Source organism: Rhincodon typus, chromosome 4 (genome assembly GCF_021869965.1).
Source record: "Rhincodon typus isolate 14 chromosome 4, sRhiTyp1.1, whole genome shotgun sequence".
NCBI lineage: Eukaryota > Metazoa > Chordata > Chondrichthyes > Orectolobiformes > Rhincodontidae > Rhincodon > Rhincodon typus.
Genome location: NC_063335.1, coordinates 56536001 through 56562753, shown reverse-complemented (window position 1 = coordinate 56562753; position 26753 = coordinate 56536001). Strand labels below are relative to the sequence as shown.

Genomic DNA, 26753 nt, shown 5'->3' with positions numbered 1-26753 from the left:
TATATGCTAATTGATGTTCTTAAGGTGTACTTTAACCCGTTATAAGATTTGAGCTATTTGGAAAAACCGGGCACCTTTCCATCAGATTTACGCTTGTATTATACAGCAGTCAACCCTATACTCCCCACTTATAGTTCCAGCTGGTCTCATTTTCCCTGAAGTGCTGAACACAGTTTGAACTGTTGAACCTTACAGTAGTTCATCAGAAGGTGTAGAGCTGGATGAACACAGCAGGCCAAGCAGCAGATTCTCCAGTATCGTAAGTTCCTACTATCTATGAAGTTAAAGTAACTACTTTACCCAACATTACAAGATGATGCAAAATAATTTTAAACTCAAATTGTAAGGGACCAATTGTCAATGCACTAGCAGCTTAGATAAATAGACCGGTAATCAGGAGCAGGTACCTATACTTCTAGTTTACAGTACTATTAAAATTTTGTCAAGCATTACACCTTTAATGAGGCCAACGTTAAGAGACATGAGGTAGTTCAAGATGCATTGGTCGGAGCTGCTAGTTAAAGCAATACTGAGTGGACTCTGATGCTGGCCAACAAACTTGCTGCCAAGTCGTCATGGGTTTGACTCAGGCACCAAACAATGTAGTCTCTTCAAAATCAAATGTCACATCAGCTCTAAATGCAAACTCACAATCCACATGCCACAGGGTGACCAGTCACTTTAGACAAATCAGAGCCACCTCCATGGTGAATGCAAGATATGTCTAGAGGAACCAGTTAACCTGCACCTTGTGCATTGCTTAAGGAAAGGCATGTGGGATTACCTAGACAATAGACTGGCAGAAACACGCCACAGGGTTTGACAAATTTTGGCACACATGCAAGAACCTGAGGCAGCATTAAATAATGGAGAAACAGAAAAAACTCCAACTTGGGGCCAAGAGTTGCACAACAAAGAGAGATTTAAGGTCAATGAGGGTGCGGCTAAGATTACAACATCCTCTTAGCCACTGAATTAGTACCATAAATCATTTTCCTTAGGCAGGCTTCTCAGGTTTATCTGTAATACTGAAGATTAATGTGAAGTTGTTCATTTTGGAAGGGGGAACAAAAAAAAGAGTATTACTTAAATAGAGAGAAATGACAGAAAGCTGCAACAGAAAGAGACTTTGGGGTATTTATGCATGAAACAAACAAAGCTAACACCTAGGTATAGTAGATAATCAGGAAAGCTAATGGAATATTGGCCCTTATTTCAAGAGGGTTACAGTAGAAGAGTAGGGAAGTCTTACTGCAACTGAACAAGGTGCTCGTGAGAGCAGTATTGGTACCCTTATTTAAGCAAAGGTACAATTTAATTGGAGGTAGTTCAAAGAAAGTTCACAAGGGTGATCCCTGCTATGGAGGGATTGTCTTATGAGCAAAGGTTTAATCTACTCATTAGATTTTAGAACAATGAGAGGTCATCTTATTGAAACATACTTAAGGGGCTTGACAGGATAAATACTGAGAAGATGCTTCCCCTCATGGGAGAGTCAAGGAGCAGAGGGCATAATCTCAGAAATAAGGGGCAGCAATTTAAGACTGAGACGAAGAGGAATTTCTTCTCTCAGAAGGTTTGGAACCGCTTGCCACAGAGAGCTGTGGGGGCAAAGACCTTGTTATATTTAAGCCTGAGATGGATAGATTCTTGATCAGTAAGGTAATCAAGGTTATGGGGAAAGGGCAGGAAAATGAATGTGAAGAATGTTGATCATAGATCGTAGAATCCCTACAGTGTGGAAACAGGCCCTTTGACCCAACAAGCCCACACCGACCCTCAGAGCATCCCACCCACACCCATCCCCCTATAACCCATCTAGTCTACACATCTCTCAACACTACAGGCCAATCATGGCCAATCCACCTAGCCTGTGGGACTTTTGGACTGTGGGAGGAAACCCATGCAGACACGGAGAGAACGGTCAAACTCCACACAAACAATCACCTGAGCGTAGAACTGAACCTGGGTCCCTGGTGTTGTGAGGAAGTACTGCTAACACAGCCACCGTTGAATCAGTCATGATCCTACTAAATGGCACAGCTGGCTTGAAAGGTTGAATGGCCTACTCCTGTTCCTATTCCTTATGATCTTATTACAAAATCAAAGGAGGAAATAGGGATAAACCTTCTCTCTGAGTAAGCTACAAATCTATTTAGTAGAACAGTAAACTAGTGCCAAAGTTGAATAAAAAGAAATTTATTATCTTGAAATACAATAGATATATTTGAAAATACCAAATCAAAAATTGGATTTACAACAATACTGCCTGATCATAATGAATATCTGTGAAGCTTCAAAGAAAACATGAATATTAAAAGCGTAGTGACTACTATATTGCAAGCAATACAGGCGGTATTATGTAGGCAGCATCTAAGCTGCACCAAACATCCCTCAAACACAGTGAAGGACCCATTGAATTGCTTACTTTGCTGGTGTTGCTTCATGGGGAACTCCCTGTTGAAGAAAAATTGTTTTGTGGGATATTTAATGGTCATTTGAATATGCAAACTAGAGTTCAGCTTAAATAACTCATCCCATCTGTGGCATTTTTCACACCTGGAATTAACAGTAAGAGAAATATTGGCTCAAATCACAAAAATGGTTTCCCCCTCGAATAGAACCTTCAACTCAAAGGCTCAAAAATTGGTTAAAAGCCTACAGGTAACAAAGAATGCAGCACTCAGACTGGTCAAAAATAAGTATATTCAATTCACTCCCAGTTTTGCTTTCATATTGCAAATAAGAAATAAAAAATACTACTCTGATTCAAAAAAGTTAACAGTAGACAGCAGTTCAGACAATCATAGATAAATATCTTTCTAACAACGTGTTCTATTTTTCCTTTAAATATTTTATAGCTGAGCAGTTCCTTCTAAAGCATCTCGAGGTGCAGTGGTAGTATCACTGCCTCTGAGCCAGAAAGCCCAGGTTCAAGTCCCACCTGCCCTGGAGATGTATCATAACATATCTGAACATGTTGGTTAAAAATAATTGGGGGGCTCATGTGGGCAGTGACAGTGCCCTGCTTTAGAAGGAACTAACCTGGATGAGTGTTATAAAATATTGAAACAAAGTGTTAAGATAAAATACAGAGAAATTGCTGGAAAAGCTCAGCAGTTCTGGCAGCATCTGTGAAGAGAAATCAGAGTTCAAGTTGTGATATCATGGCTATTTTAGGTCATTACTTAAAAGTTGAAAATCCTCCTCTTTCAGGATTCAACCTTCCTTTTAACATTAATGCTTATTAGTGATGTATTTTACAGTTCATTCAGGTGTCTTTTGAAAATGTTTCTCTTTCGCTTTGTTAGTTTTGGTCATACCGATTAAGTTACTTTTCTGATTTTCACTTATTTTCCTTTAATGATTTTAATTTCACTTTCACTCCAGCTTTATTCTTTTATTGATTTCTAACCTTTATTTATCCATGCAGTCTAAAATTATGAGGGGTTATCTTCAGTTTTAACACAAGAAATTTATGCTCCTGTTGCAATCTTTTAAAAATCTATTGTTCTATAGTGTTGTGTGTTACTTTCACCTTTCAACTCACCTCAGTAAATGCATTCACTTTTTTTAAGATCATTCCTATTAAGACCTGGTATTCTAGAATTTAGGAGTTAAGAGTTAACCCTAGCCTTATCACTGCATTTAACAAATTCTCGTTCACTGTTGTACTGGTTAAATGCATTAATAAGTCCTTCAAAATAATGGATTTGTTCCCTTAACTGTACTAACAAACCTTATTGTAAAATTTAGAAGTTACAATCCTTCCACAATATACTGACAAAGCCACAGTCAAGAGCTCTGTTGTATCAGTGCACACCTTGTGGGAAGTAGAGGAAGTGAACTAGATGAGGATGCTACCAACTTGCAGGAAGGGACTGCTCCTGGAATGATAGCACCTGGGAGAAATTCAGTGTCTATGATGGCTCAGGAGAGGAGACTGGGATGGCACAAGCACTGGCAATGAAAGCCAGAAGATCATGTTTATAAAGGAGGACTTTGGAGTGGAACATGACAGGATGACTGAATGACCAAGCAGGAGGCATAATCTAAGAGCAACTGGAGGAAACCAAGGAAGGAGGAGGGCTATCGTGAACCCTGACTATACCTAGTGGGAAAAATGAGAGCTAAAAACAAAGATAGAACAATCCATATCCCATAATTCAATGTTTAACTTTGGTCATCAGGTTCATGAACCAATAAGAATCTCCTGGTTGATTTGAAAAAAATCCATATCCAGAAGATAACTGGATTGGGCATTTCCCAATTGCCTTTACTCGGCTTGCCAGCCCTTCTGGATTGAACTGGTGTCTCCAAGAATTGAAATTGAATCTCTAGGGCATTGTTGTGTGAAAACCCTGGAGAAATATCACAGGAACATGAAACATAATCAAATTTCTGTCAGTTCCTTTGAACATTTCACTTTTATAAAATGGAAAATGGAGAAAGTACCTATTGGCGAACAGTCAAGTAACATCCAATTTGCCTTTCTACACCAATAGGAAAGTAGAAGGACAAGTGTCTCAAGGATAATGTGTTGGCTTGACAGTGGCTGAAGTGTAGGGAGCAAGATGTGATAAAGCCTCAAAGAATATATTTCAGCACAAAGTGAAGAAACTCTGGTTTCAAGACTGGTATGTCCATACTGGACTCGGAATGTTAACTCTGTTTCAGTCTCCACAGATGCTGCCAGACCTAAGATAACACAGTGTGGAACTGGAGGAACACAGCAGGCCAGGCAGCATCATAAGAGCAGGAAAGCTGACGTTTCGGGTTGGAACCCTTCTTCAGAAATGCCCCATTTCTGAAGAAGGGTCCTGACCCGAAACGTCAGCCTTCCTGCTCCCCTGATGCTGCCTGGCCTGCTGTGTTCCTCCAGCTACACACTGTGTGATCTCTCACTCCAGCATCAGCAGTTCTTACGATCTCTGCTGCCAGACCTGCTGAGTTCCATCAGCCCCTTCTGTTTTTATTTCAGACTTCCAGCATCTCCTGTTTTGGCCACCACATTCACGATTCGATCTCTAATACACTCTAGATAACCAAAGATAATAAACATATTAGCCATGTGTTTGCTTTACCTGGGCAACTTGATTATTAGGTTTTCCGATTTCAACCTTCAGAACAAAGAAAAGCTTCACCATTGGATGCCTGAGCAGATAAGGTCAAGGAGTCATCTGGGACTATAGTGAAGGACTAGGATCTATAGGACATGAAAGACCACAGCAGGTACAAAATGGAGTGAATTTGAGTCAGATTAGATAAATCATGAGAAATTCAAAAAAGATGAAAAAAATGGTCTGTGAGAGAAAGAAGGAACAGAAAGGAAGTGAAAAGGATTATTTGAAATTTTAAACATCACCAAAGTCAATTTACTGCCCAGAGGAATGAAAGTCCAAAGTTGGAACTCTTCCTTTTCTGGGTCAGAAAGGCTGGTGTGAGCTCCCACTTTCACATGGCTCATGGAATATTGGAGCAAACTATTCAACATTTTGTTGTGATTAGCAACTCAGCGTACTCTTCCTCAAAACAAATCACTAGCTTATTCGTAGACATTTCCTGAGCAACCTGTGCAGAGACATTATGATACACCTCTGGGACTTGAACCCAGAGCGCCTGTGCCAGAGGTAGGGTACCCCTGCACCGCAAGAGGCCTCCCGGCTAATTGACCTACAGTGTCTGCCACCCACAAACTTGGCATTAGGAAGCACATATTACACACAGGACATCATGAAGTGCCAGGCCTTGTCTGAGTCAAAGCAGATTCACTGGGATATTAGGTAACTACCTGACTGGAAATAGGCAGTAGGTGGGGAAGGTAAGTGGCTGATTCAGCAGTTCTACTGAAGAACTGCACAACCACGTTGGGCAGAACAGTTTCTCCTGCACTGTATTTTCCTATACGAAGATAAAAATATGGAAATACTCAGCAGGTCAGGCGATATTTGTGAAGAGTGAAACAAGAGCTAACATTTCAGGTTCAATGGACCATCTCAGAACTCCTTCTAAGGCCACTGTTACTAATAATGAAAATATCACATCTTAGTTTAGATACCTTTTTTTGTTCTTCTGTGCACCAATTAAGTGTTCTCTATCTTTGAGCAATGAATACAGATTGTTTGTCTGTCTGTCCGTCCGTCCGTCCATTTATTCATTCATTCATTCATTCATTCACCATCACAGCCAAGACGCAGTCTCAAGTTCAAAACTCAACCTTCGAGCTGCAACCGTTATTGTGCAACCTGAAAGTGAAGCATGCGGGCAATATTTACAAAGAGAAAGACAGTGTGCATGTGAGCAGACAGCCTTTACAGACACAGATAAGAATAGACACTCACCTCCCCAGAGCCAGTTCCTGATCCGAAAATGCCCTAGGGCGAGCACCAAGCTCGTATTTCCGGGATTACCGTGATTGACAGAGGAGCGAACTCGCTCGTTGGTCAGTAAAGTGAGAGGCGGGCTTGAGGAGACGCAGTGGGGCTTAATAAAGAGGAGACTGAGTTAGGTGAAAAGGTGGGTGATGGAGAGGGAAGTCGCATCTTATTTTTTTTTATTTCTGAAGAGCCTGGTCTGTCATGGGGCTGGCAGCGGAAAGGTGCTTACCCCAATCTACCTCAGCCTCCATGCCCAAACTCTCCTTCCATTTTTTCTGAAGAAGGGTCTAGGCCTGAAACGTCAGCTTTCCTGCTCCTCTGATGCTGCTTGGTCTGCTGTGTTCATCCAGCTCTACTCCTTGTTATCTCCTTCCTGGTACTCCCACTGCCCCCTTGGCCGCTCCATTCCCCTGGCATCTGAAATGCAACATCACCAAACTTTACCTCTACCCCTCTGATCTCAGGTTACCAACCCTCCTGGATTGGCCTGGAGTCACCAGCAATTGAAGGTCAATCTCCTAGGACTCTCCCTGGTGCAACTCTGCAGACAAAAAAAATCAAAGGGACAATAAAATAGTTTAGTGATTTCTTTTGTCATTTTCTTTGATCATCCTGCTTTTCTGAGATATAAAACTGTTGAAAAGAGGGAGGGAGCAGTGCGATATGGCGAACAATTGAGAATTAGTACTTTTGCTGTCCATGTGGTGTTTGAAGGCAGTGGGTGAGGTGTTGGTAGGGTAATGCCTGAATATGGGGGCAAGGCATGTGATGAAAGCTCCAGGAGTCTAATCATTGGTTGGCAACCCTGCTGCAAATGTTGACCACTTTTCTGTGGCACCTATGATAGCTAATATGTCAATCTGTTCCCATTTCATAGGGTCTCAAAACCACTATCTCCTCTCTTTACCTGTCTTAACCCAGTATTATCCCATCCCCAACCTCCCTTTACAATCTAAGGTCAATTGGTTTTGTTGTTTTCTGTCTGTCCTGACATGCTCCAGTTTGCATTTTCGCCCACTGGGTTCCCATTTCAGATTTTCAGCATCTGTGGTATTTTGCCTTCGTTTAAATTTTTCTTCAAACTGAAACAAACTATTGTGTTGAGTCTGGGTGGAACACACGCATGTTCTTTGTGTTTAATTTGGTAAAATGAATTTATTTGTCTTCATAATGTACATTCGTTAAACTAAAATTAGCTGTATGATTGTGACACGCCCATTTTGAACACTTCCTTATTTATTCATCTCTGCCTTTTAATTGTTGTGTTTAAAAGTGAAAATAATTCTGCCTGTTATTCCAAGGCTGACATGACATACCATCTATTTGGACAAATACTTGAAAAGTGTGTTTATGTGGGTATCTCCTGTGAGGTATAGAACTGGCAAGATTGTAACTGCACACAACCCTAGCTGCTGATGTAATGCCCATGTTGCAAATTTACTCCATGCAGGATCATTCAACACATTAACATTCCACTCAAAAATGATCAAGTGTTCTGATGTGAGTTGGATCCTTGCATGAGCATTGTTTCCAGGGTCAGTCAACATGCTGCAGTGTGGTATCATTGATATATCTCTGCTGTAGACGAATCCTACCTGTGTGTGTTGTGTGTTTGTTGTTGATTTCTTCTGAGAGCTGATCTTCATAGCTACGACAAAGGTAGACCCGATTCTCATATTGGAGACGATGGCGGCAGTGTGCTTTCATCAGTCTCCTGAATTGTTGGACCAGATGATGCATCTGTAGCAGATGAAGCAGTGTCAGCACCAGGAGACCACTGGATGGTCCTCCAGGCTGATAATGTAGCTTTGTGAGGATGGGATTGCCAATGTTCTCTAGTTGCTCTGTTGTTGCTAAGAAACTGAACTTGACTAGCCACGTAAAAATTTTAGCTCCAACAGCAGGTCACAGGCTAGGAAACTTGCAGTGAGTAACTCACCTCCTGATTTTCCAAAGTCTGTCCACCATCTACAAGGTACGAGTTAGGAGTGTGATGGAATATTTCCCACTTGCCTGGATGAGTGCAGCTCCAACAACACTCAAGAAGATCAACATCCTCCAAGTCAAAGCAGCCCATTTGATTGTGATCACATCCACAAACATCCACTCCCTCCATTTTTGACACGAAGGAGCAGCAGTATGTGCTATCTACAAGATGCCCCACAGAAATTCATCAAGGCTCCTTGGACAGCACTTTTCAAACCCAAAACCACTTCCCTCTCAAAGGACAAGGGCAGCAGATATATGAAAGCGCCATCACCTTCATGTTCAGCTCTTAGACACTTAACCATCCTGCCTTGGAAATATGTCATGCTCCTTCACTGTCACTGGGTCAGAATCATAGAACTCCTTTTTTAACAGCATTGTGGGTGCACCAGCTAATGGACTGCAGCAGTTCAAGAAGACAGCTTGAAACACCTTCTCAAGAGCAATCTAGGGATGATCAATAAATGCTGGCCAAGTCGGCAAAGCCTGCATCCTATTTATGAACAAAAAAATTAAGAAGGGAGAAGGAAGAAGAGGACAAAGTGAATAAAATAGAGGAGGAGGAAACTGGCCTTTCTAGCAGGCTTTATCTATCAGAAACATTCCTGTAACTTCACGCAGGAGCAGTGCCTGAAGCGATGTTGATTGAACAAGGACCTGGAGCTTCAAAGCAGAGTCAGGATGGGGCCTGTTGGTGCCAATAAAGTAAGCACTGTACTCTTCAAGCCTCAGAGTACTCATAGACAGGAGTGGGAAAAATCAGCAACAGGGTGATACTCAGCACATTGTCAAAGAGCTGACAGAGGCTGTTTACTCTTGACGAGGGAAGTTCATGATCTTTTTGCTGAGGAACAACGAGCAGGATGAATGGACATTTAGCTTTGCCAGGCTGTGTAATTCTGCACACAGAAGGCACTGTGGCCTCCCGAGTCAAAGAGAAAGATTTTTAGGAACCCCTAGAGGGTACTTCGCTGAATCTCCACTCCTTGGCAGCAGCCATGAATGGTGGAGCAGACTCAATAAACTGAATGGCCTACTTTTGCTACTACATCTTGTGGCCTTGAGCTGCAATATTCTCACAGCCAATGAGCACGGAGTAGGCATCTGAAGTTTTTTTTAACTGAAGCCAGGTTGTGAATCGTAGAAGTATAAAGTGCAGAAGAAGTCCTTTGATCCGTCTAATTGGACTTTCCCACACCATCACTCTGCCATTTAAGAAGGGTGTAAGAGGAAAACTAATGAATTACAGACCATTTGGCCCAATATCTGTGGAGGGAAAATTGTTGGAGCCTATAATCAAGAATAAGGTAACTGAACACCTTGAAAATTTTCAGGTAATTTTCAAAAAACTTTTAGCGTGACCTCACATGGATTCATGGCAGGTAGGATGTGCCTGACAAACCTCATTGAATTTTTTTGAAGAGGTAACAGGTACTGGACAGGGTAATGTCTATAGATGTTGTTTATATGGACTTCCAGGAGGCACTTGATAAAGTCTCACATAAGAGTCTGTTAACTAAGGTAGAACCTGCCAGAATTGAGGGCGAATTACTGACATGGCCAAGAAATTGGTTGAGTGACAGACAACAGAAAGTAGGCATAATGGGTAGGTACTAAAATAGACAGGATATGACCAGTGGTATCCCAAAAAGATCTGTGTTAGTACCTTGTTTATTTACATTATTTATTAACTATCTGTAAGAATATAGGGTAGTTATGGTAGGGGATTTTAACTTTCCAAACATAGACTGGGACTGCCATAGAGTTAAGGGCTTGAATGGAGAGGAATTTGTTAAGTGTGTACAAGAAAATTTTCTGGTGCAGTATGTGGATGTTTAAAGTTTTGGCAAAGATCTGTAGCTTGGGTTGTGGGTGAGGTTGTTGGCTTGCTTGCCAAGCTGGCTTGTTTTTGTTCAGACATTTCATCACCATGATAGGTGACATCATCATTTGAGCCTCCAATGAAGCAATGTTATTCTACTCTGCTTAGAATTTATACTCTGTCTGTTGTGGTGAGTAGTGTCATTTCTGGTTTTGATCTGCATGGGTTTGTATATGGGTTTGAATATTGTTTGGAAGGGCCAGGTTGTGCACAAAATCTTGGTGGGGGGGGCATTGCCCAAGTGAAGCAGAGCTCGTCTTTTGGAAGCACCACTCCCTCTCAATTGTGGGTAAAAACCTGGTCATCAGGTGTGAGGCACTCTCTCTGTTGTTATATATGGAGCAGGTCTGGCCCATTCTCTGAAACTGCACTGTTTCAGTCACCCGAGCAATCTTCCATTTCATCTGAAAGCCTCAGATACACCTGGTCTGCAGAAACTCCATGTACAAAACTCTGGATGGGGGTGGGGGGGTTGGGTGCGGTGGGGGTAAGGTGGAGACCGCACCCAACGTTGCCCTCATTCTGATGGCCATCTTCTTGTGCAGTTGCACCAAGCTGTGTATAGACCCTCGGTATGCAAGCACCAAGTGACACTACGTACTGAGGTTCTACGTGTCCCTGGTGTTGCAAAGGATGAGACAGGCCACCCTGCCATGGAACGTTTTGAATAGTTGGGACTGTTCCGTATCACCTGACCTTTATTCAGAAATTTGCAAAGAAAAGCACTTTTGACTGCAAGTCCATCAGGAAGTGGTCAGCACGCAGCATCCTTGAGATCCTGAAGGAAATGGAGAGGGTGGGTCCTGTCGCATGGTTCTCCGAGCAGACTGTCAAAGTCATTTGGCAGAATGCTTAATCACCAGAAATTTCTAACTAGCACCAAGACATCACTTGGCTGATGGTGAGAAGGGCACTACCTGTGAAATCCTTTATGTACGCTTGGTCGGTCCACGCCACTGCACGATGCCCCCAAAGTGGCTGTGGTGGGGTGGTGGAAGGGTGTTGAGACTGTCACACAGCTCCTTCTGAAATGTGCCTTTGCTAGGGAAGTCTGGAGGAAGATGCAGTGGTTTGTGTCGACGTTCGTCCAGATCAGCTCCATGATGCAGAACTCTGTGCTTTATGGTCTTTTCCCTGGCACGCACACCGAGACAAACATCAGCTGTGCCTGGAGAACCATCAACTCGGTGAAAGACGCTCTTTGGTCTGTCCAAAACATGTTGGTCTTCAAACAAGGAGTTGACCCCGACTGAGTGATGCAGACTGGCACATTAAGGACCAGGACTACGCGCTGAGGTACACACTGCAGCTTGGGGCTGCCGCTGCAAAGGCGCATTGGGGAAAGACCACTGTCTGAGATCTTCCTGCTGAAGTAAATGAGGATCCGTTCCATTATTGAACCCTCCTAGAGCCTCAAATATATGTAAATATTAATATTGTTTGTGTAAGAGAGGTCTTTTGGTTTTTTTGGATGGAGTCAAAGTCCAATGTTTTGTTTATTTACTTGAAATGCAACTGAAAAGAACTGAACTGCTTTTGTAGCAATTTAAAGAGATTTTTATGAATAAAGTATATTTTGGAATGTAGGGATGTAGGCTGTATGTCTCAAAGACTGGCAGATCATATCAAAGAGCATGTTCCTTTGGCTATTCACAACAAGCGACTGACCGTACCTAAACAGCCTGTGCATGCAAAACTCTTGACACAATGTCTAATAATAGATGTGATTCACCAATTGGATAATGTATGGCCATGAGAAGGACTATTTCAGTGATCAGGAATCCAGTGATTAGTCAATATTCAACATTGTCCTTCAATTCCTGTATAATCAACATGTCTATGTAAATCACACCGTGCAATTGTGATCTGATCTCATGAAGAACCAAGAACTTCACATTACCAATCAATGAGGTTAACATCCTGCACATTAAGACAGCTTTTATATTTTTCCAGTGGTCTTCCCTGCTCTACTTTTAATGATTGCTTCTCTCCAATGACTATCCCCTTCTAGTAACTTTTGACTTCATTTCATACTTTTGGCAGTTCTCCTTTGCAACCAATGGTCTCATTTTGATCATGCCGTCTGATCCACCCATCATCAGACAAACTCAATTGCAACAGTTTCTTTTAAAATGTGCAATATTTGAGTATGATAGATATCGGTTTCTTGTTAATTTCTGTAACTCCATTACAATCTGATTCCCTTACTGTACAATTATTATCGCATCCTTACCAAAAACCTCCCCTGGCCTCTTCAATTCTAAAAGCCACTCTCTTTACGCTTCATAGAATCCCTACAGTGATGGAGCAGGCCATTCAGCCCATCGAGTCAACACCAAGCATCCAAAGAGCATCCCACCCAGACCCAACCCCCTACCCTTATCCCTGTAATCCTGCATTTCCCATGGCTAATTCACCTAGCCAGCACATCCCTGGACACTACAGCACAATTTAGCATGGCCAATCCACCTAACCTGCACATCCTTGTACTGTAGGAGGAAACTGGAGCAAACCCACACAGACATGAGAAGAATATACAAACTCCACACAGACAGTTGCCCGAGGGTGGAATCAAACCCAGGTCCCTGGTGCTATGAGGCAGTAGTGCTAACCACTGAGCCACCATGCCTTTTTTTTCATTTTGGCTAATCCACCTAGCCTGCACATCCCTGGACATTATTGGCAATTTAACAAGGCTTATCTATCTATCCTGCTAGCCCATCTAACCTCTCTCTTATAATAAACCATGTCTCACTGATTGAAGAGAGACAACAAGGTGCAGAACTGGATGAACACAGCAGACCAAGCAGCATCATAGGAGCAGGAAGGCTGACGTTTCGGGCCTAGACCCTTCATCAGAAATGGGGGAGGGGAAGGGGGTTCCGAAATAAATAGGGAGAGAGGGGGAGGCAGATAGAAGATGGATAGAGGAGAAGATAGGTGGAGAGGAAACAGACAGGTCAAAGAGGCGGGAATGGAGCCAGTAAAAGTGAGTGTAGGTGGGGAGTTAGGGAGGGGATAGGTCAGTCCAGGGAGGACGGACAGGTCAAGGGGGCGGGATGAGGTTAGTCAGTAGGAGATGGGAGTGCGGCTTGAGTTGGGAGGAGGGGATAGGTGGGAGGAAGAACAGGTTAGGGAGGCGGGGATGAGCTGGGCTGGTTTTGGGATGTGGTAGGGGGAGGGGAGATTTTGAAGCTTGTGAAATCCACATTGATACCATTGGGCTGCAGGATTCCCTACGCTCAGTTCGCAATAAACAACTACACCTCCCAGTCGCGAATCATTTCAACTCCCCCTCCCATTCCTCAGACGACATGTCCATCCTGGGCCTCCTGCAGTGCCACAACGATGCCACCCGAAGGTTGCAGGAACAGCAACTCATATTCCGCTTGGGAACCCTGCAGCCCAATGGTATCAATGTGGATTTCACAAGCTTCAAAATCTCCCCTCCCCCTACCACATCCCAAAACCAGCCCAGCTCATCCCCGCCTCCCTAACCTGTTCTTCCTCCCACCTACCCCTCCTCCCACCTCAAGCCGCACCCCCATCTCCGACTTACTAACCTCGCCCCGCCCCCTTGACCTGTCCGTCCTCCCTGGACTGACCTATCCCCTCTTAACTCCCCACCTACACTCACCTGTACTGGCTCCATCCCCGCCCCTTTGACCTGTCTGTTTCCTCTCCACCTATCTTCTCCTCTATCCATCTTCTATCCGCCCCCCCGCCCTCCCATCTCTCCCTATTTATTTCAGAACCCCCTTCCCCTCCCCCATTTCTGATGAAGGGTCTAGGCCCGAAACGTCAGCCTTCTTGCTCCTATGATGCTGCTTGGCCTGCTGTGTTCATCCAGCTCTGCACCTTGTTGTCTCAGATTCTCCAGCATCTGCAGTTCCTACTATCTCTGATACTCTCTCTCACTGATTGAAACTGGTTTCTGAAGGCCTTACCTTATATCTTAAGGCATGGTGAACTCTTTCTGAAATCCATGGCAACTGCCTTTTTGAAGTCTCTTGTTGAGACCAGACTTACTTTAGGCCATGATGATCTCCTTTGATATTTCTTATTGATATTTATCACTGTATATTGGTCTCCTGAACCGTAATTCCTAATATTTTTAACCCTATGGAGAATGGCTGGGCAAATTGCCCATGCCTTTTTAATACAATTAATTTTTTTGCCTTCTAACGATCTGCCCCCAGATGTCAATAACTCCCCTTTGTTTTCATGGTGAGGTTATGTTCCATTAAAGGAATGAAATAGTGTCCCAAATGTGTAAATTTTCAGATTTTCTGGAAAGAATAACTTGATTGGGATTTTCATTTGCTTTATCTATCCGGTAAAGTAGTGACTCTTTACTTTTGCTATGGTTCTGTTCGTATCACCTTCGTAAAAGCTGAAGTGTGTGTGCAAACCTTGCCCTGGACCAATGTCAATTCTAAAGCAGCGGAAATGTAGAGTGGCCATGGATGTTTGTATTAAAATGGTGCTGTGTCAAAATCTTATGTTCTTGATAAGAAAGCCCAATCCCTAATGAATACTACTGAATTGCATCACATCCTGAGATTCATCCTTGAGTTTCCTACTTCCTCACTATGCCTACACTGCTGCAGAATGTAATGAGCCTTGATAGTATCCTTACAATGCTCTAGAATCCTCACTGACATTGCTTCCATTACTATGGCTCAGAATGTATTGATCAGCCACCTCCTTTTAACTTCCAACCAGACAAGTGATTCACTTTGTCAGCGTGGAAAGGGCTTTTTTACAATTTTAAAATAAAACAAAGAACTGCAGATGTTGGAGATCTGAAACGAAAACAGAAAGTGCTGGAGAAACTCAGCAGATCTGGCAGCATCTGTAGGAAGAAAGTGGAGTTATTGTTTCGAGTCATAGAGTCATAGAGCTGTATAGCATGGAAACAGACCCTTCGGTCCAACTTGTCCATGCCAACCAGATATCCTAAATTAATCTAGTCCCAATTACCGGCATTTGGCACACATCCCTTTAAACCCTTCCTATTCATATACCCATCCAGGTGCCTTTTAAATGTTGTAATTGTACCAAAGTCCATCACTTCCTCTGGCAGCTCATTCCATACCACCACCCTCTGCATGAAAAACTTACGCCTTAGGTCCGTTTTAAATCTAACCCTCCCACCTTAAACCTATGCCCTTTATTTTTGGACTCTGCTACCCCGGGGGAAAGACCTTGGCTATTCTCCCTATTTATGCCCTTCATGATTTTATAAACTTCTATAAGGTCACCCCTCAGCCTCCGACCCTCCAGGGAATATAGCCCCACTGTATTCTGACTCTCCCTATAGCTCAAACCCTCCAACCCTGACAACATACTTGCAAATCTTTTCTGAACCCTTTCAAGTTCACAACATCCTTCCTATAACAGGGAGACCAGAATTGAATGTGGTCTTGCAAAAGTTTCATCAGAACTTTCACTTTTATTCTACTCTTTCATGGGATGTGGGTTTTGCTAGCAAGGCCAGAATTTGTTGCCTATTCCTAGTTGTCCTCAAACTGAGTGGCTTGCTCAACCATTACAGAGAACAGTTAAGAATCTCCCACACGATAGAATCCCTACAGTGTGGAAACGGGCCATTTGGCCCAACAAGTTCACACCAGCTCTCTGGACAGCATCACACCCAGACTCACCCTACTATCCTATTCCTGAAACTCTGCATTTCCAATGGCTAATCCATCTAACCTACACATTTCTGGGCACTATGTTCAATTTAGCATGGCCAATCCACCTAACCTGCACATTTTTGGATTGTGGGAGGAAATCAGAACACCCAAAGGAAATCCACGCAGACACGATACAGATCGTGTATCTGTATACAGATAGTTGCCTGAAGCTGGAATTGAACCTGGTGCTTTGAAGCAGCAGTGCTAACCACCGAGCCACTATGCTGCCTGCAGTGAGCTACCATGCTGCCCAATCAAACCCAGGTCAACTGCTTGGAAGACAGCTATGCTTACCACTACACCACCATCGCCATTACTGTGAGTCTGGAGTCACATGTAGGCTAGACTGAGTAAGGATATCTGATTTCCTTCCCCAGAGGACATTAATGAACCAGGTTTATTTTTACAACAGTCAACTGTACATTCATGGTCACTATTGTCAGAATGAACATTATATTCCATATTTATTAACTGAATTCAAATTTCACTCATTTCTGGTCATTAGCCTGGGACTTTGGATTATTAGTCCAATAAAATTACCACTGGTGTACCCATTAGGAATGTGATGATCCAAGGTTTGAAAATCAATTTCCATTGCTCTGTTTCTGGGTGTAAGCTTCTTCCAAGGAGGATTCCCATTGCAAAGGAAATGATAGAACTGTGTTCTGACCTAGTGCTGCAAAATTGAACGAGGTCAGGTTTGCTTGTGTGTGGGTTGTGGAGGATGGAACGTAAATTGAATTCAATATCTCACTGTTCAGTGGCAGTCTTTCAGCATTTCCCTGACTTAGTGAACTGACTCCAAGCTAATGAAAGAAACTCAGAAGAAACCGGTTAAACAGTTTTATACAATTGGCTTTAAAAAGAAAATGTTACGTAAATGCATTTTCAGGCTCCTTCATCAAGATAAAATCCTACAATAATTATGTATAACTGTTTGGAATGTTTATTTATACCATTTGTATCACACAAGGCAATTTATCTTGTGATCTCAAAGGTATGCTTCAAAATATTGAGAAAGGAATATTGAAAGACTAGATGAAGGTACGATAGTGTCTGTCTTTGTTTTGAGCTATTTTATAGTCCAATATCTTTTGGCATTAGTATTGTGGGAAGTTTTTTTTAAAAATTTTCTCAAATTAATATCTTGAAACTTTGAATTAAACAAACTCAGAAATATGAAAATAACTTGTTCTAATAGATGACATTTTCGACCAAGTGTCTTCCAGTGCCAAAAGAAATTACAATTAGAAGAAAAGTAGAGGTGAATAAATAGACGAGGAGACAAGACTAACAAGCGGCAGTGAGCCTACTATGTTAGATATCTTTACCCCACTAAAATATTTTGATTTTTTAAAGTGCTATAGAAAATGTCAATTTTGTTCGCTGCTAACAGCTCAATGGTTCTAAACTTTTTAAATTGTACTTAATCAGTGAAAAAGATTTTGCCTCTGATTGGGTATTTTACCTGATGTAGCAATGCTTATATTATTCCTCATGCTATGAGAAACAGTTTTTGAAGAGTCCAAGAGAAATTTATTACGGCTTATTATTAGATGCAAATATTAGATAATAATTGTTCAATGGTTACTTCCAGCAAGTTGGCAGCAGAGTAAGACGCTTCAGCCGGAGCTCCTCTGCTCTGCCTGTTCTTTTTCTTTCTTTTTCTTTTTTTACGCTCTTCTTTTTTTTCCCCTTTCTGCATTAAGGGAATGGAGGAATTGCTAAGCCCTGGAGGTGAATTCTGGAGCAGCGGCCAACATGTGGAAACAGTCTGGAGCAGTGGTTGATGTGGGCTGTGCAGTCTGGAGCAGCGGTTGATGTGGGCTGTGCAGTCCGGAGCAGCGGCTGATGTGGGCTGTGCAGTCCGGAGCAGCGGCTGATGTGGGCTGTGCAGTCCGGAGCAGCGGCCGATGCAGGGGAAGCAGTCCCGGAGCAGCAGCTGATGCTGGGAAAGCTGTCCAGGAGCAGCAGCCAGCACATGGAAGCAGTCTGGAGCAGCAGCTGATGCGGGGGAAGCAGTTCTGGGTAGAGATTAGTGCAAGGAAAATGATCCTGGAACTTACCTTGGAGCAGCTGAGAGCCAGTACGGAGAGGACTGGAGGCTTGGAGCCAAGCGGGACCGGTTGTTGGACTGGGGTCTGGAGTGGACGGTCAGATGACGTGGGGAAGTCCCTGCCCTGAGCTGCTGCAATGTGATGTTTGTTTGGAATTTTTTTTAATGTGACTGTAATGTCAATCCTTTGACTATGTCTTACTTCTAATTTATTCTTTAAACACTGTAAAGTCATGCAACTACTTGTCTTCTTATTCCTCTTTTGTATCTAAGATTTGTACCTAGGTACTTGTACCTAGGATGATGCCGTAAAAGGTGACATTGTAAAACTTTTCACTGTATTCCAGCACTTCTGTACCGGACAGTAAAGGATATTCTATTCTATTCTATTCTAAATTGAGCAGCATGCTTCCAAGAATATGACATTTTCAAGTGATCCTGGGTTAAGAAGGAATATTAGACCTTTAACTCTTAAGGTCACATTCCCATGATACATATTGAGCTCATGAACCTATCTCTTAAAGGTAGACTGACATAATGACCATGAGGTTCTTGAGTAGATTTGTAGCTCAGGTTGTTGATGCTGTGATTGGTTCGCTCGCCGAGCTGGTTTGTTAGTTCGCAGACGTTTCATTACCCTGCTGGGTAACATCATCAGTGCAGCCTCCGAAAAAGTGCTCTTGTGTTTTCCCACCTAGAAACATGTAAAACAATTTACAAGATTAATGTTTCAAACTTTAATGTAACCTTGTAGGTTTGACAACACATCCCAATTTGGTGATTGTATTCCTATCTGGAGAAGGAAGTGTTACTCCATCACTGTAGAAGCATCATCAGAATGTACTTTCTCACTTTATTCACGTAGGCTTGATGTTTTGTGTATTGGTCTGAGCTGGCTTCTGTTCCTTTGTAATGTTGCACCATGTTCAGTGATGCCAGCAAATTTAATTCTATACCTTTCATCCCTTAATCTATATCATTTTCTATAAAATGTAAACAATTCAGTTTACTGATTGACATACCAATCCTTCTATCTAGGCAACCTGAAACATACCCATTTATGCCAACTTTCTGCTTCTTTGTAAGCAGCCAATCTTGTATCCATGCTAATATGCACTTTCTGCAATTACCTCTGATGTAGCAGTTTATTAAATGCCTCCTGGAATCCTATATACAATACATCAATGGTCAAACATGATTTCCCTTTCACAGAACTTTGTTGAAGCTGCCGATTATCAATGGATTTATCTCCTATAACTTATTTAATAATAGCTTCTAACCTTCCCCTATGCCAGATGTTAAACTAGTTTCCTGTCTCCTGAATAAAGGAGTTGCAGTCACCATTTTCCAATTTAATGGGACCATCTCCAAACCAGGGGAGTTTTGGAAAATTGAAACCACACATCAATTATTTCAGTAGCTACTTATTTAAAGACCCTTACATGATGTCTATCACAACACGTGCACTTGTTAGCCAATAGTTCCAACAGTTTACGCAGGACCAATTCTGTGGTGATTGTGAAGTTTTTGAGTTCTTTCCTCCCTTCCATTTTCTTGTTTATCACTACTTCTGGAATATTACTTGTATCCTATATAATGAAGGCTGGCTCAAAGTACCTGTACAATTCATATACCATTTTCTCATTTTCCATGATTTAATATCTAGCTTAATTTTCTATATGACCAAGTCTTTTTTAAAATATCGGTAGAAACACTGACTATCAATGTTTATATTGCTGGCTTGCTTTCTTTCATACTCAGTTGTCCCCTCATTATTAATCTTTTCCTCATTCTTTGCTTTTTTAAATATTCTGTCTAACCTTCTGATTTGTCACCTATCTACAGGCAATGCCATTCTTCTTCTTTAAGTTTGATACAATTTTTAACCTTTCCAGTAATCTGCAGATGGTGGAACCATCCTATTGAATTTAACTTCCTCTTTGGAATGTATCTACTGAAATATCCACATATGTATCTACAACTGCATCTCCATTGACGTATCCTTTAATGTAATTTGCCAACTCACCTTAGCCAGTTTGCTTTAATGACATCATAATTGCTCTTATTTAAATTGTTTAAAAATAATCTCAGACTCATCTCTCTCTCACAAACTGAATGTAAAATGCAATCATATTAAGGCCACTGCTACTTAGGGGCGCTTCACAGTGAGATCATTAATAAAGCCTGCGTCATTGTACCATACCACGTCCAGCATAGCTTGCTGTCTTCACAGCATCTTGTTCTAAGAAATTCTCCTAAAACCATTCCATGAACTCTTCATGTAGGCTACATTTGCCCATTTGGTTTTTCTCCCATGATTATCATTGTACCTTTCTGTCAAGCTCTCATTATTTCTTCTTTTATTCTCCACCTGCTGTGTGGTTACTTTTCATAGAATCATTTAATCCCTACAGCATGGAAATAGGCCATTCGGCCCATCGAGTCCACACCATCCCTCTGAAGAATGTCCCACTCCACCTACTCAATCCGTTTAACCCAGCATTTCTCTTCATCCACTCACACCTGACACCCACCTTTCCTGCTGCTGGACACATCCACTCCTTTCCCTCCTCTACACCTGACCCCCTTCCTCTGGCCACCTTGAACCCTAGCACCCTACCCATTTGACAGCCTACCCCCTTCCCACTTGGCATACTATTTACCTGGCACCATAATGTCTGCTACACTACACCACTCAACTTCAATCCTACCCAGCTGGCATGACACCTCCCTGGAATTCTCACATGGCACCCAATTATCTGGCATGCTTACACCCCTAACCATCTGACATCAAACCTTCTGGCATGCTACCCCTCTACCTAGCTGGCACTTTCCCAATCTGATACCCAAATTTCATGGTACCCACCTTGCAGCACCCTAACCTCACACTTACCTTATGTACTTATCATTTCACAGCAGCTGTCAAACTGTTTGTCTATGCTTCTGGACCGTTTACTGTTAGAAAATGGCAGCTGACTGCTGTGAAAGGGGGTCATGGTTTGCATTCTTTTGATTGTTCTACACAATGAATAAATTTTCAGAATATAAGTATAACTCTGCATTTCTGAAGTCCCCTGATCGGAATCTCGCCTCTGAAGTGTGATGCGCTGTCATTTTGATTGATTTGATTGATTCATTCATTTATTTTTGTCACATATACTGAGATACAGTGAAAAGTGTTGTTTTGTGTGCTTTACAGGCAGATCATACAGACAAAGTGCTTCAGGGTAGCAGAATAGAGTCTGTTGAATACAGTGTTACGATCACAGAGAAGGTGCAGAGAGAGAGATCAAGATTAACATTTGAGAGGTCCATTCAAAAGTCTTACAACAATGGGGAAGAAGCTGTCCTTGAATCTGTTTGTACGTGTATTTATTTCTTCTGACCGATGAAGAGGGTGGAAGACAGTATAACTGGGGTGGGAGGGGTTTGATTATTTTGGTTGCTTTCCCCCCAGTGGGAACGACAGATGGAGTCAATGGATGGAAGGCTGGTTTGCATGATGTACTGGGCTGCGTTCATGACTGTCTGTAATTTTTTGAGGTCTTAGGAAGAGTAGTTGTCAAATCACACTGTGCTGCGTCCAGATTGGATGCTTTCTGTGGTGCATCTATAAAAATTGGTTAAGAATCCTTGTGGACATGCCAAATTCCCTTAGGCTCCTAAGGAAGTAGAGATGTTGTGTTTTCTTGAGCATCACGTCGAAGTGGGTGGACCAGGACAGATTTCTGGTGATCATCACTCACAGGAACTTGATGCTCTTAACCATGTCCACCTCAGCACCATTGATCTAGACAGGTGCGAGCCCTCCACTCCGCTTCCTGAGGTCAATGACCAGCTCCTTCATTTTGCTGACATTGTTGGAGAGATTGTTGCCTTTACACCATACCACTAAGCATTCAATCTCTTTCCGGTATTCTGTCACAATATTGTTTGAAATCTGACCTACAATGGTGGTGTTGTCATTAAAATTGTAAATGAAGTTGGGATGGAATTTGGCCACACAGTCACGAGTGTATAGAGAATATAGTGGGGGGCTGAGTACGCAGACTTGCGGGGCACTGGTTTTGAGGATAATGGTGGAGGAGATGTTGTCGCTTATTCTTACTGATTGCGAGCAATGGGTCAGGAAGTCGAGGATTCAGTTACAGAGAGGAAAGCCAATATCTAGGTCTTGGAGTTTAAAGATGACTTTGTAATTATCCTGTTGAAAGTGGAACTGTAGTTAATAAGTAGGAGTCTGACATAGGTATCCTTGTTCTCCAGATGTTCCAGGGATGAGTGTAGGGCCAGGGAGATGACACCTGCTGTGGACCTGTTGTGCCGGTAGGTGAATTGCAAAGGATCAAGGCAATTTGATAGGCTGGAGTTGATGTGAGCCATAACTAACCCCTTGAAGCACTTCATAATTATGGATTTCAGAGTTACCAGGCGGTAGTCATTGATGCATGCTGCATGATTTTTCTTTGGCACTAGGAAGATGGTGGTTTTCTTGATGCAGGTGGGGACTTCAGATCATAGTAAGGGGAGGTTAATACTTCAGCCAGCTGGTCCACACAGGATCTGAGTGCATTTCTGGGGACATCCCACATGCCAATCATTTTCTCTCAAGAGGGCTGATCTAATGTCTGTAGCAGTAACCATGGGTACAGGTGAATCCAAGGCTGTTAGGATATGTGACATTATTTTATTGACTTTCTGTTCAAAGTGAGTGTAGAATGCATTGAGCTCGTGGGGTAGAGATGCACTGTCGCCTGTGATTCTGTCAGGCTTCACTTTTTCGCAAATGCAATATGTCTCACACCCAAATTACACTCTGCTTTTCAATACATTCCTTAGTTTACCAAGTCACCAACAACCCAGCCAATCCAGAAGTCGCCTACAATCCATTTATCTCTATGTGAATGCCAGCGGAGTTGGAGTTGCTGTCTCCTCCTCTAAGCCCAGATGTCGTTGACGTTTCAGTGCTAACTAAAACACTTGGATAGCTCCTTGACATCCTCCCTAGCCCCCCAGCACCCACTTCCAAACATGACCCACTCCACCCTGCCTGACAGCAAAGGCCTTTGGCACCAGTGTTAAATACAGATTGGTCGGGGAGTATTAAATAGCCTTAAGATATGGCATCATCTCCTTTCAGCTTTTTAACTACTTTTTACATCAGTTTAGAGATATATCATTCCAAGTTTATCAGATTGATAACACGAGCTCTCTTATCCCAGGGAGACCCACAGAAATGCTATTGACATGAGGGTAGCTTTAGCAATATGAACATGCATGAGTATTACCCTTCCACAAGCTGAACTATTGAAACTTTAGACATAAAACACCTTAAAGGGTTATGTGGGCCATACACATTTTAGAGCATTAAATGTACTCATTGGAGTTTAGAAGAACAAGAGGAAACCTTAATGAAACATCCAAGATAAATTAGTATTGGAGGCAGTCCAAAGAAGGTTCACTTATATGAAAACAAAAAATACTGGACATCACAGCAGGTCAGGCAGCATCCATGGAGAGAGAGCAAGTTAACTTTTCGATTCTAGATGACTCTTCACCTTCCCTTGTATGATCCTGGGTATGAAAAGGTTCTCTTATGAGGAGAGGTTGAGGGGATTTGGTTTGTTTCTCTTTGAAGTTTGGAAGATTGAGAGGTGATCTTATGAAACATATAAGGCTCTAAGGGGGCTTGATAGGGTAGATGCAGAAAGATTGTTTCCTTTATGAGAGAGTCTAGGACTAATGGATATAATTTCAGAGTGAGGAGTCATCCACTTAAGACAGAGAGGGGGTGGAATTTCTTTATCACAGAGGATACAGAAAAGATTTACCAGGATGTTGCCTGGTATGGAGGGCATTAGCTATGAGGAGAGGTTGGAGAAACTTGAGTTGTTCTCACTGGAACAATGGAAGTTGAGGTGGGACCTGATAGAGGTCTACAAGATTATGAAGGGCATGGACAGACTGGACATTCAGAAGCTTTTTCCCAGGGTGGAAGAGTCAGTTACCAGGGGTCATGGGTTTAAGGTGCGAGGGGCAAGGTTTAAAGGTGATGTCTGAGGCAAGTTTTTTTACACAGAGGGTAGTGGGTGCCTGGAACTTGCTGCCGGAAGAGGTAGTGGAAGCAGATACTGTAGTGACTTTTAAAGGGCGTCGTGACAAATATATGAATAGGATGGGAATAGAGGGATACGGTCCCCGGTAGGGTAGGCGGTTTTAGTTGTGACGGGCAGCATGTCGGTGCAGGCTTGGAGGGCCGAAGGTCCTGTTCCTGCACTGTAATTTTCTTTGTTCTTTGTTCTATCTCCCCATTTCTCCAGGGCACCTTCCGATGCAACCCCAGAAGATGCAATAGCTACCAGTTTACCTCCTCCCTTCTCACCACCCAAGGCCCCAGATATATCTTCTGGGTGAAGCAGCAATTTACCTGTATTTCATTCAATGTAGTCTACTGCATTCAATGTTCACAATGTGGTTTCCTCAACACTGGGGAGACAATAAACAGACTGGATGATAGAACACCTATATTCTGTCCATAAAAATGATCCTGAGTTTCCATTTGCCTACCACCTCAACACACCACTGTGCTTCCACACCAACAGTTCTGTTGTAGGCCTGCTGCAGTGTTCCAGTGAGCCTTAGCGCAAGTTCAAAGAGCTACATCTCATTTTCCATTTGGACTCTAGGACTCAACATTGAGTTCAATTACTTTAGGGCCTGATCCCACCTTTCTTATGCTGTTGATTCACCCCACACCTGGTCCTGTTTAGATATGGTTTGCTTTCAGCGCATTCACCCATTCCCACCTACTCTGGGCCCATTATCCCATTAAATGGGTTGCATTCAGTATAGCTCACCCATTGTCCCCTACTCTTAGGTCTTATGATCACTTATTCAGCTTTTCTTCTGTTCTGTACTGAAAACGTCAGCTGGAGGTCATAGTGGGTCAGGCAGCATCCATGGAGAGAAAGCAAGCTAATGTTTCGAGTCCAGATGGGGAGGGAAAGGATGTTGATAGTTCAGACTAAGTGATCGGAATGTGAGAATGGCAGAACAATGGTGTGACTAACTGAAAAGAACAGACAGTCCCAGTGGGGTGAGGGGGGAGGGGAGACAGAACATTGTGACAGAGTATGTAACAAGTAAAGCTAAATGAAAGGGAAGGAATGTGGGTTCACAATTTAAAGGTGTTGAACTCAGTATTAAGTCCAGAAGGTTGTAAAGTGCGTAGTCACAAAATGAGATTGGTTGATTGATTGATTTATTGTCACGTATACCAAAATACAGTGAAAAGCAGTATAGACAGATCATAGTAAGCAAAGGATGTACTGATCAAAAAGACTTAGAGGCATACAGGTTACATTGCACAGGGCGTGCATGAGGCAAGATCAATGTTAGCAAAATCAGTGTTATTTGAGGCTAGAGAGTCCATTCATCAGTCTGATAATGGTCAGGAAAGAGTTGTTCCTGCACCTGCTTGTGCATGTGTTCAGGCTTCTGTATCTTCTGCCTGACAGAAGAGGTTGTAGGAGATCATCACAGGGTTCGATGGATCTTTGATGATGTTGCAGCCTTTCTGTGGCAGCAAGCCATGTAAATGGAGTCCATTAATGGAAGGTTAGTTTCTGTGATGGTTTGGGCTGTGTATGTCACCTTCTGTAGGTTTTATGGTCCTGGTCAGAGCAGTTGCCATACCAGACCCCGACAGTATGCTTTCAATGGTGCATCTGTAGAAGTTTGTGAGGAATCTTATGGACATGCCAAATTTCCTGAGTTCCTCCAGTTTGTGTTGTGATTCACTGGAGCATTGCAGCATGCCAAGGACAGACAAGTGGGCATGCAAGCAGAGTGATGTGTTAATAATGACCGTCTAAGGGAAGTTCGGGGTCATGCTTGCACATGGACCGGAGATGTTCCGTAGTGGGGTCACCCAGTCTGCCTTTGGTTTCTCCAATATAGAGAAGGCCACATTGGGTGCAGCGAATACAATACTCAAGATTGGAGGAGGTAGAGGTGAAATGCTGCTTCATCTGGAAAGACTGTTTAGGCTCTCGGATGGTGAGCAGGGAGGAAGTGAAGGGGCAGGTGTTGCACCTTCTGTGGTTACATGGGAAAGTGCTGTGAGAATGGGGGTGGTGGTGTTGGTGGTCAAGGAATGGATTAGGGTGTGTTGGAGGGACTGATCCCTACGAAATGCAGTCAGGGGAAATGAGGGGAAGATGTGTTTGGTAGTGGCATTCTGCTGGAGTTATCTGAAATGGCAGAAAATGATCTTTTGAATGTGGAGGCTGGTGGGATGAAAACTGATGACAAGGAGGACCCGATGATGCACCTTTGTGAGTGATGGGAAGGGGCGAAGTCAGATAGGTCAGATGTGGTTGTGGGTTGTGTCAACCATAGTGGGCGGGAAATCATGGTTATGGAAAAAGGAAGCCATGTCAACAGTGCTGTTTTGGAAGGTGGCATCATCCCAAAAGATACAACGTAGGCGAAGGAACTGGGAGAATGGGATGGAATCCTTCCAGGATGTGGGGGTGTGAAGTGCTGTAGTGAAGGTAGCTATGGAGAGTCAGTGGCCTTGTAGTGGATGACAGTGGTCAGATTTTTCCCCAAAATGGAGACAGAGAGGTCAAGGAAAGGACGGGAAGTGTTGGAAATGGACGGTGTGAAAGTTACAGAGGGCTGAAAATTGGAGGCAAATTGAACACTGCTATCCATAATAAGGTGTAGAGCTGGATGAACACAGCAGGCCA

At 42.8% G+C, this 26753-nt stretch overlaps 2 protein-coding genes across 4 annotated transcripts in view; both read right to left on the bottom strand.

The window, feature by feature from the left end:
* The window catches only part of cndp2 (carnosine dipeptidase 2), a 52012-nt gene extending 45578 nt beyond the window's left edge, over positions 1-6434 (bottom strand). Inside the window, exon 1 of one of the 2 annotated variants that reach the window (XM_020529915.2) lies at positions 6342-6434. Coding sequence is in view for 1 of the 2 variants with exons in the window: in XM_048595578.1 (XP_048451535.1) it covers positions 5085-5147 (63 nt within the window). In the remaining variant the exon portion in view is untranslated. Of the gene's footprint in view, positions 1-5084; positions 5158-6341 lie in introns of those variants that run through there. The other variant, XM_048595578.1, reaches the window with a different exon arrangement.
* LOC109930435 (BAALC binder of MAP3K1 and KLF4) overlaps positions 1-26753 on the bottom strand; it is a 442607-nt gene that overhangs the window by 90004 nt on the left and 325850 nt on the right. The gene's annotated exons all lie outside the window — the stretch shown is intronic.